General features: G+C 39.0%; 1 protein-coding gene across 1 annotated transcript in view; it reads left to right on the plus strand.

The window, feature by feature from the left end:
* The window catches only part of acin1 (apoptotic chromatin condensation inducer 1), a 20,989-nt gene extending 11,043 nt beyond the window's left edge, over positions 1–9,946 (plus strand). Inside the window, exons 6-17 of the mRNA XM_015379437.1 lie at positions 298–383; positions 676–733; positions 1,849–1,888; positions 1,982–2,118; positions 3,682–3,825; positions 4,197–4,392; positions 4,616–4,761; positions 5,742–5,849; positions 5,944–6,051; positions 6,138–6,447; positions 7,054–7,145; positions 8,739–9,946. Coding sequence (XP_015234923.1) covers positions 298–383; positions 676–733; positions 1,849–1,888; positions 1,982–2,118; positions 3,682–3,825; positions 4,197–4,392; positions 4,616–4,761; positions 5,742–5,849; positions 5,944–6,051; positions 6,138–6,447; positions 7,054–7,145; positions 8,739–9,089 — 1,776 coding nt within the window. The 3' untranslated portion in view covers positions 9,090–9,946. The remainder of the gene's footprint in view (positions 1–297; positions 384–675; positions 734–1,848; positions 1,889–1,981; positions 2,119–3,681; positions 3,826–4,196; positions 4,393–4,615; positions 4,762–5,741; positions 5,850–5,943; positions 6,052–6,137; positions 6,448–7,053; positions 7,146–8,738) is intronic.
* Positions 9,947–10,161: the final 215 nt, after the last annotated feature.

Consider the following 10,161-nt stretch of genomic DNA (forward strand, 5'->3'; position numbering starts at 1 on the left):
AATTATATTTATTTTGTATAGCTTGAGAGCCCAACCACTTCCAAAAGTGCTCATTGTGTTATAGGCTTGAAATACAAGAAAAATACCAAAGTCTTATTTGTATTTTTATTAATATCTTATTGGCTTTAAAACATTTGCGTATTTTATGCCAATAATTTGATTTATAATTTGAAATGGCTTTCTGTCACGCATCTTGAATCAGGTTGAAACATTTAACATTCTCATTTAGGAGGCTTAAACTTTCAATGTGCAACTGTTTTCCTGTTTTTAATTTTTTTTCCTTTTTTTGATGACCAGAAACAAGCTGCTGAGGAAACAAGAAAAGAGGAAGCAAACAGGAAGAGAAAACACAGCGAGAAAGAAGAAGAAAAAGAACCAGAGGGGTCTGTTTTGCTGCTTTGGTGTTCCTAAACATCACATTAGTTGTTTCCACATTGACGTTGATGTTTATCTGTGCAACCTTGATCTGTAACACTGGTTGCTTTTAGGTGAATCAGATACAACAAGCTGATGCACCTTTACATTTTTTTTTAGGTCTGGAAAGGAGTGGATATAATTATAGTTCTAGACTTAAATCATTTTTACATGTTGGATGTGGTTAATGTAGAAAGTTATAAAGAAATCCACAACTATCTACATGGTAAACATTGGAGTTGTGTTTTTAATCCTACATAGGCAGGAGACAGAGGCTCCCACTACAGATCCAGAGAAGCATTCAGAGTCCAGTGAGGAGGTAAGCTGCCAGATAAGTCCTAAACTATGTTTGATGGAAAAGACATGTACCAATATAAAGCCTCAATAAATTATGGGTTTGGATTTCTCTGTCGTTAATATAGTTTTTAAATTAATCTGTTTAATTCATTGATTTATTTATATCAATACAATGCTTCTGAATAGTGACGCACTGCATATCTGCATTAATGCTGTGTTGGCCAGTGTTGGTTATTTTAAGCGTATCAGCAGCGGTCCGATAACTTGGCTGATATTGTAGTTAAACAAGGTGGGTTGTAGCCTCATGATGGTTTCAGTTTTATTTTCGGCCCTTTGATTTTACTGTCTAACAAACACAGGCAACAATGTCTCTTTAAGACAGTTTTGCAGCAGACTCTGTTTTATGAACCGCTACCTGCTTAATGGGATACAAGGATTTAGATTAATCTTTAAAACTACAGTTAATGTTTCTCTAGATTGCATGAAGCTCGACTTATGTTTTCTTCATGTGGACTAAAGAGAGACCTGCTTTTTTATGTGGCTGCAGACAACATTTAACTCAATCTTGTGGATTCAAGAGCAAAGTGACTGTTAAAAACGTGTCTGGTTTTGATCTTATAGGTTCTTTCTTTCGTCTATTTGGTTAGAGTGTGAAACCTCTAATGGACTTGTGCCAAAACTCATTTCAGCGCCTTGAGCCAAAACATCTGGCTATTGCTCTTAGACCTTAGTCCGATCATGTCACCACCCAGTGATTGGACCCTCGTTGCTTTCGTACAAAACATGCAGCGGTGCTTGGGCTGTAACCTTTGCTTAGAAATATCAAGTGGCTCTTTCTATAAATGTTATTATAATGTTGGTGAGAGACTCAGATGTAAAAACAGTTCTTCTGAATCATTGATAAACTTTTTTTAAAAACTGCTGTTCAGACACATTGGTAATGAATCACTGGTCTTGTAAATGGAAACTTTTAGCTTCTGTTTATTGTCTATTGAGTTTTTAAAGAAACGGATGTCCATCAGTTTGCAGCCTTTCTGTCAGTTTTGTAGCTTTCAGTTATTGCTTCATCACCTTTGTCTCTGCTCTCCACTTACTCTGACTGATTTTCATCTTTCCAAATTGTTCATCTTTTTTCAGATACCAAAGGCTTTCTCCTCACGAAAGATCTCTCTTAGCAGTAAGTACATTCCTGAACGTTTAAGCTCTTCCTCTTCAAACAGCAATAGGTTCAGTATCAAATGTATTCATTCTGTATGCTTGGAATTACCAGGCAGTAAGCCGTCACCAGGCAGCACGGAGGCCGAGCACGAGTCTGGGGCCGGGGCAGGTCGCAAAAGGAGGTGGGGCTCCAGCACAGCCGTCACTGCCAAAAAACCCTCCATTAGTATCACCACCGAGTCACTCAAGGTATTTACACCAGCTTAAGATACAAATTACTTTTTAATATACTTTATCCTGACCAGTAGATTTTTTTTGAAAACTTCTATGAATAATTGTAAAAGTTCCCATTTGCCTTTTAACTTTTTCTTGTTTTGTCAATTTGAACTGCAAACGTTTATTACATAATATGTGTCCAACACAAAGCAAATAAGTGTAAGGTAGAAGACTCATGCTTTTCTTTCTTTCTTTTTTTTTCTTTTCCACCTATGGATAATATAATCTATGCATAAATTCATCTGTTTTTTAAAGGCCTCAGAGGTTTGTTAGGGAACATTGTTGATGAAACAGCATCATGGAAACCAAAACTGCAGAGATTCACAGTTCAGGCTGAATGTTTTACAGGCTGGATGTTAGTTGTTAACTTTTGAAACATGGGAGGTTAGTCAGAAGATAGCTGTGAGACTTTTGGCCCATTTATTGGTCTAAATCAAAACATTATAGTGATATATATTTAAAAAGTAGTTTAAAACATGGTAGTGGTAGCATAATAATATGGGGATTGCTGGAGACAGGGAAGCTGAGAGGAAGAGATTCAAAGATGGATGGAGCTACATTAAAGGTACTATCTGGAATAAACACAGTCAGTGGCTTTAAGTACTGAGCTGGGACTTCTTTTTAGGACTTTGGACTTTTTAGGCTCTAGATGTTAACAGCTATAAGAGACATACCCCTAAACACTTATCCGTCTTTCAATGAGCAAAAGGGGTACTGGTTGTAAAAGCACCAGGTATTGCTTCAAATAATTTTACAATTACTACATCATGAAGTCCCATCCATCCATTCATCTCCTCCCACGTATTCCGTTAGGGTCACAGTGGAGCCAGTGCTTATGTCCGGCAGTCTATGGGTGAGAAGCAGGGTACACCCTGTAGAGGTGACCAGTCTGTTACAGGGCAACATGGAGACACACAAAGACATATAACCACACACACACACACACACACTCACAGCTAATAATAATAACAATAATGAATTTTATTTATAATGCACTTTACATTTGATTTCAAATCTCAAAGTGCTACAAAACAAGTTTAAAAGACCATAACATTAAAAACAGAGTAAAAAGACAGTCATTAAAATCAATACATTAAAAGGCATACGTAGCCTATTAAAAAAAATCTAAAATCAACAATTGTAGGAATTTCTAAAAAGGAAAGTTTTTAGTCCTTTCTAAGCTAAGGACAATTTACATAAGACAATTAACCTAACATGTTTTTAGACTGTGGGAGGAAGCCGGAGTAACTGGAGAGAACCCACGCATGCACAAAGAGAATATTCAAACTCCATGCAGAAAGATCCCGGGCTGGGAATAGAACCCAGAACCTTCTTGCTGCAAGGCAACAGTGCTACAAACTGTGCCACATTACAGCCCATCATGAAGTCCCACTAAAGAATATTAAATGTTTAAAAAATAGAAACTGTAGCTACAAACGTTCTACTGTTCCAAATGTTGCCTCTGTGCTCAGAAACTAAACACCAGTTCCTGTGTTTCTCCTTTTATTTTTATTTTTTTTTCTTTCCTCATTCTAGTCCCTGATTCCTGACATCAGGCCGCCTGTCGGTCAGGATGCTGTTGTAGATCTTCATCCTGAGGAAGCTGCTCTGTCCGGTACCGAGGAGGAAGAGCGGGAGCGCTCTGACCAGGACCTTCAGATCCGACGCACCGTCACACAGGTGATCCTGCTGCTTTTATGCTAGGTTCATGCAATTTGAGCAGCAAAGAAGCATCTGCTGCTTCATCTTTGATGCTTCTGCACATAAAGTTTTGAAGATGCTCTTGAGACACATCCAGTATCATCTGTAGAGATGCATCTGATGCTTCTGCTGCTCCTGTCTTCAATGGGAGAGTGGCTTTGCTATACTTGGGGTGATAAGTTGGTCAAAAATAGTTTTAATGTTTTTTAAGTGAGAAAGTACACCCCAAAACATGATCTGTGCTGTCAGATCATCAAGATCAAACTCCTTAGATGCTCATTTAAAGGGGGGAGTAGTATTAAATCCCTTTGTTTTGCCATTCAAACCTTCACTTTCTCTTCTCTTTGCAGGTGGTGCCCGCTGAAAGCCAAGAAAATGGCCAAAAAGAAGCAAAGAGAATAAGGCGGGAAGACTTTGAGGAAGATGATTCTCAGGTAGAAGGGGGAAGTATCACAGCCCATGAGGAGCAGATGGACACCTCTCTCCCAGCAGCTGTGGAAACTCAGTCACCAACACTACCAAGCCAAGATACCGAAAGCAACACTGGTAATATGGTCACAACAATGGGCCTGAAATCAATAATCATAACTTCATTGTTCGATTTTTACACTGTTAGGATAAATGTAATAATAAAAAAGGTTTGACAAACCATTTTCTAAAGTTGAACGCAGGGATTTTGTTTACTGTTTTATTCATCTTAAATATTAAAGCTAACTTTTTTTAAATAATTGTCACCTAAAGTTTCTCTGTCTTTTAAAAAAAATACTAGTGACACCCAGCGACACCCTCATTCGACGCTCCATCAGCCAGCAGAAAACGGGTGTCTCCATCACTATCGATGACCCTGTCCGCACAGCGACGCAGCCATCACCACCGCGAGGCCAAGCCTCCAACATTGTTCACATCTGGAACCTGGTGAGAACATCTGGGTGATATTGGTCTGCTGTGTCATAATGAAGAAATCAGCGGGTCTGTGAAGTCCTGATATGTATGAAGTTAGATTATGGTTCAGTTTTAGGTAAATATGGAAAAATAACTGAAAAAAAAATATTTTTAAACAATTAATGACCTTTACTTAGAATTCCCATCGATGAATATTTAAATTTTAAACTACTGTTTTTTGAATAAGTAAATAAAACCAAACGTATTGGAAAAAAAATTCTTCTGCAGGATTTTAACTGGACCTAAGGTCTATGAGCTAAATTGGGTTCAGATGGCAAACGGAGGTTTAAAGGAATCTTAAGGGAAATTAGGAGTTTCTTTTGGGATTAAAATCATACTTTTAATAGGATTCAACTTCAAGTTGGCAACCGCTGTACTAGAAGGAACAAGAATGAAGTAGACGCTACCCTCTTTAACATAATTTTTTTTTTGCCATTTTAGGATTGTGAGAAAACGGTTTTACCAACTTTTAAACCAAGTTATCTTTGCATCAAAGGTTGTGTTACAGAAGCTGTATTAATTATACACTTGGAGGTTTTTGCCAAAAATGATCTTCCTAAGTGAAACACGTACTGCCAGCAGGAAACATTCATTCAGATTAAATGTATAACAGAAAAGAAAGCAGTTTAAAAAAAAGGTGTAAAATAGCTTTTAACTTAACTACTTTATACCCTTTCCCCCGCTGCCTTTCCTGTTTGGTAGTTACTCTGACCAGAAAGCATGTTCCATTCTCTGCATGTTTCACTCAGGAGGATTACCGGTGAAGCACCACCTCGTACCTCTGTTGTTTTTATAAATAACCGTTTGCTTCTCTGAATGTTTGTTTACTCAGCCAAGAAATGCATAGATACTCCAACAATGGCGTTTAGTAACAGTTTTTTTTTTTTTGCATATTGTTGTATTTTTCCTCTTGTTTCCTGCTCTCCATAATCGAGTTGTGATGTTTTTTTTAGGTGAGGCCGTTCACACTGGGACAGCTGAAGGAACTGCTAAGCAGAACTGGCACCCTGGTGGAGGATGGCTTCTGGATAAATAAAATCAAATCCCACTGCTATGTTACTGTAAGTTATTAGTTATGTTAGTTTCTTTTGTCCATGATTATGTTTATAGTGATGATCTATTAAAGTTTTGCTATCTGAATCTTTCTTTTTGTAGTACTCTACTATTGAAGAGGCAGTCGCTACACAGGCAGCTCTTCATGGAGTGAAATGGCCTCAGAGCAACCCAAAGTTTCTTAGAGTAGACTTCTGCCAGCAGGAGGAGGTATGTGCCGGTTCTTTTATGTTTTTGTTTGAAACCATGACATCTTTGTTATTGGTAGCTGCATGGTGTCAATCTGCTTTTTTTAGTTGGACCACCAGAGAAACCCCTCGATGGCCGTGGACAGACCTGCAGGAGAGGACACAGGACCTGCCCCAGTGCGTGGACGAACATCAGGGCCGCCACCTCTCCTCCCCGAGCGGGACCAGTGGGCCGAGCGTGAGCGTGAGATGGAGCGCAGGGAGCGTGCCCGAGCAGAGCGGGAGTGGGATCGAGACAAGGTTAAAGAGTTTGGGAAAACCGAAGGTGAGAAGGAGGGAGGCTCACGAAGATCACAATCCAGAGAGAGACGGCGAAAGGAGAGGGCAAAGAGCAAGGAGAAGAAGATGGAAAAGAAAGGTAAAAGCTGTACATCACACAGGATACTTTGGGAAAACAATAATAGTTCATAATGAATCACAAATATGTAATCATAACTGTTTTGCAAAGTATCTTTCAAATGTGTTATTGTTGAGAATAATTGCTAAACTTTGAATTTTATAAGAAGCGCGCTACTCTGATACAATTTTGAGGGAAAGAATTCAGCCTTGAAATTAGACACAGTTCCTTCAGCTGCTGGTTTGACCTGCAGAAGCAGAGAATAACAAACTGCTTCTGTAAAAGGATACTGATATAGTTGTTCTAGCTTAGAGTTTTGTGAAGGCAGATTCAGGAGTATGACTAGGTGTATAGTTAAAGCAGATGAGGTAACTAAAGCATGCTCAATCTGCTTCTGAAGGATGCTTATTTTTTTTTTTTTGCAATCTCTCTTTGGATATATCCATTAATAAAAAAAAGATTACATTTAATCTCTGAGTTTTACTTAATTTTGACGACTTTTCTCTGTCAATCAATGAATGTAAGGACAGAATCTCTTACTGTCCAACCTTAGCTAGATTTAAATCTGCATGCAGTGTATTTAATAAAGCATTCTTGTTAAATGATTTTGTCTTTCTCTTGGAACAGCCGAAGATCCCCCCGCAAAGCTGCTGGATGACCTGTTCCGCAAAACTAAAGCCGTTCCCTGCATTTACTGGCTTCCTCTCACAGAGGAACAGGTGAGGACAAAACCGCTCACCGACTTCTACTCAGCTATTTAAACAGGACCTTTTTACGTGTTATTTTCTTCCATTTACGCCTCTACTTTTTTTTTTTTTTTTTTTTTTTAAGCAAGTTCCTCTTTTCCATTGAAAACCCCGGGCTTTTTATAACCTGGCTAATTGAAATCTCGATTAATTTATCATCTCGCTTTTTTTCATAACTCTGAAAGTGTTCGGGACAATCATGCAAATCCCCATAGCAAAATGGTTGCCAAAAAAACATAAAGACCACATGTTTGAGGGTGTACATGGGTCTGTTTCATAGGAGCACATCCAGCTGGTCATACCATGTCTAATCCGCTGAGGATGTTGTGGTCCTTCAGCCTCATGTAGTTCTGTTCATTTTCTTGAGTTTGTCGCACACCTGTTTTGTGGTGTGCAGAACGTTTATTTCAGACGGTCTGGCTCAAGTGGCGTAGATGCGTTCATTGCGCATCGTCGACTCAAACTCCTGCTAAATGACCTCTTCAGCAAAAACGCTTAAAAGAGCCTTGAGCTCAATATCCGTCCTACAGTCATTGCTTCTACTCTTCTGCTTCATCATGTATTTAAGAAATTAGACAGCGGTAAAGAACACAACTGCAAAAGCTGTGTGTGTGTTGGCGGTATAAAAAAAAACACATTTTAAAAGATGGCAGGATGATCACATCCTTGCACGACTCATTAATCAGAGCAAACTACTGGATTGCTCGAGGGACTTGGACTAATTTTATTGTCATTTTGTATAAACAGAGTGTATACAAAATGACTAAAGCCCCCTGAAAGGAAAGCATGGGTAACGCAAATTAGTTGGGTGATTCCGTATGAAAAAGCATAATTAGCTTTTGAGCGGCAGTGGAAAAGGGGCTAATAAGTATATGTTTTGTTGTTGTCTAGAAAACATTTTCTTTTTTTCATGTTAGGATTATGGAATCAAGATCTGCACTGCCCCTCTCCTAGTTCCCTAAGTAAAAAAAAAAAAAAAACGGTAGCATACATGCAAAAATATAATGCATTACTATTTAATATTGGAATGAACACCTGTTATTCACAAACACTGAACTACAGCTGACAGGACAGACGACTAACAGCCAGCATGATAAAACTAAAATTCCATCAGGATGCTGGAGCTTTAAGTAATTAGTTTTTTTTGTTTGTTTTTTTTTTTTCATATTCTTCTTATCTAAAATTAGCCAAAATGCTAGTTAGAAGTATTTAACCCAAACCAGCACTTTGTAAAAACACAGAACTCAGACCCTAAAAGGATTCATTCTGCAAGGAGCTTCAAATAGGCTGAGCTGAGGAAGTGATGTTTTGTAGGCTGAAGATCTACCTGATATGTTTAAAAGGAAGTAAAATGGTCCCCCCATTAAAGACTCAGGCTTTTGCTAAATGTATTAAGATAACAGACAAAAATATTTTTCTTAAAGTGATGACATGCTTGTACCAAAACTCATGCAAATGCCTGCAGGAGTATTTAAAAAATTGGTGTCAATACCTTTGAAAGTTATTGGTTTGTTTCACAATTCTGCGGAGATACACAGCTAAATGTTTTTTTATTTCCTCATTTAGTTTGTGCAGCGAGAAGCTGCCCGAGCAAAAGAGACGAAAGAGCGCGAGGAGCGGAGGAAAGAACGCGAGAAGAGAAGAAAACAGGAAGAAGAGGAGGAGGAGAAGAAAAGGGAGGAGGAGCGCAAGGAGAGAACGAAAGCAGCCGCCGCCTCGGCAGAAAACCGGAGTGAGGGTGAGAAGGACAAGGGCCGGGAGAGGGACAGAGACCGGGGTAGAGACAGGGAAAGGGACAGAGACAGGAACAGGGAGAACGACAAACGCAGGGAAGGGTACCGTAGGCCAGGGGGCAGCGGAGCGGGATCCAGCCGGCGCTCCCGCAGCCGGAGCGAACCAAGAGAAAGGAGGCGCTGATGGAACTGTCATGGAGTCCATCCTCCTGCATTTTGCCTTTCACTACATGTACTTTGTTACAACAAAGACCCAACAGAGGACCAACTGATGTCATTTCCATCTCTCATAAAGGCCCCCCCCCCTTATTTTTTAAAGCACATCTGTGCCGACCGTCATGCGTACGGAGAACACGATGATTGCAGTGTTGTTTTCCAGAGTGTCCCAGCCATTTTCTTCATGCCTTTTCCCGTCTTCTCTTTCAGTTTTTGTTCTGATTGCGTAGCAGAAAGGCACACTGGACAGTTTAAAACTACTACAAAATCCACTTTCTCTTCAAAGTGTAGATGCTGATCATAATTTTTAGCAGTGGTTGACTCCTCTGGGAGGTGAGCATCCTGCGATGTGCTGAGAACCTCTTTTGTTGCTGCATGTAGTACTAAGCTACTTCTGCCAGTCCTGCCTAAAGAGAAAATTTATTTGTCTGCGCAGAGGCTTGCAGGAATTAAAAAAAAAAATATAGAAATCCATGTTTGGCATTTTGTACAGACTTAAAATATCTGCAAAATCAAGTCTTTAAATAAGGCAGCTCTGGATTATTTTTCACTTATTGTAAAAACTACTAAGACAATGCAGTGTTCCTGTTTCTCTGTTAAGAGATGAGAAAGTTCTCTGTGGGAGAGAATATGTCACAACTAACTCGAGTTTTGATTTTGTCCTTGTTGATCCTGCTTTCATCTTTCTCTCCTCAATCCGATTCTCTTAACCTGACCTGTCAACGCAGGTCCCCCCCACCCCACCCACCCACCAGAGAGGAGAGTGCATTATACGTTTCCCACCAATGGTTTTAACTTTGTTTTTTAAATCGTTATTTTATCATTTTAGTACAAAGATTTCATTTTGTTTTTAATTCTTTAAGTACGCCTATCAGTGGTGAATGTACAAATAATAAAAAAACATTGAAGTTTGAAATGATTGTGGTATTTTCATTTTCTATTTTCAACATGGATCCTTTTTCTTTTTTTCTTTGACCGACAAAATATCTGAACCTATTTCTGCAAATAATTGATTAAGGATTTCTGCTATTTTTGTTTTG

Source organism: Cyprinodon variegatus, unplaced genomic scaffold (genome assembly GCF_000732505.1).
Source record: "Cyprinodon variegatus isolate N-32 unplaced genomic scaffold, C_variegatus-1.0 Scaffold192, whole genome shotgun sequence".
Classification (NCBI taxonomy): domain Eukaryota; kingdom Metazoa; phylum Chordata; class Actinopteri; order Cyprinodontiformes; family Cyprinodontidae; genus Cyprinodon; species Cyprinodon variegatus.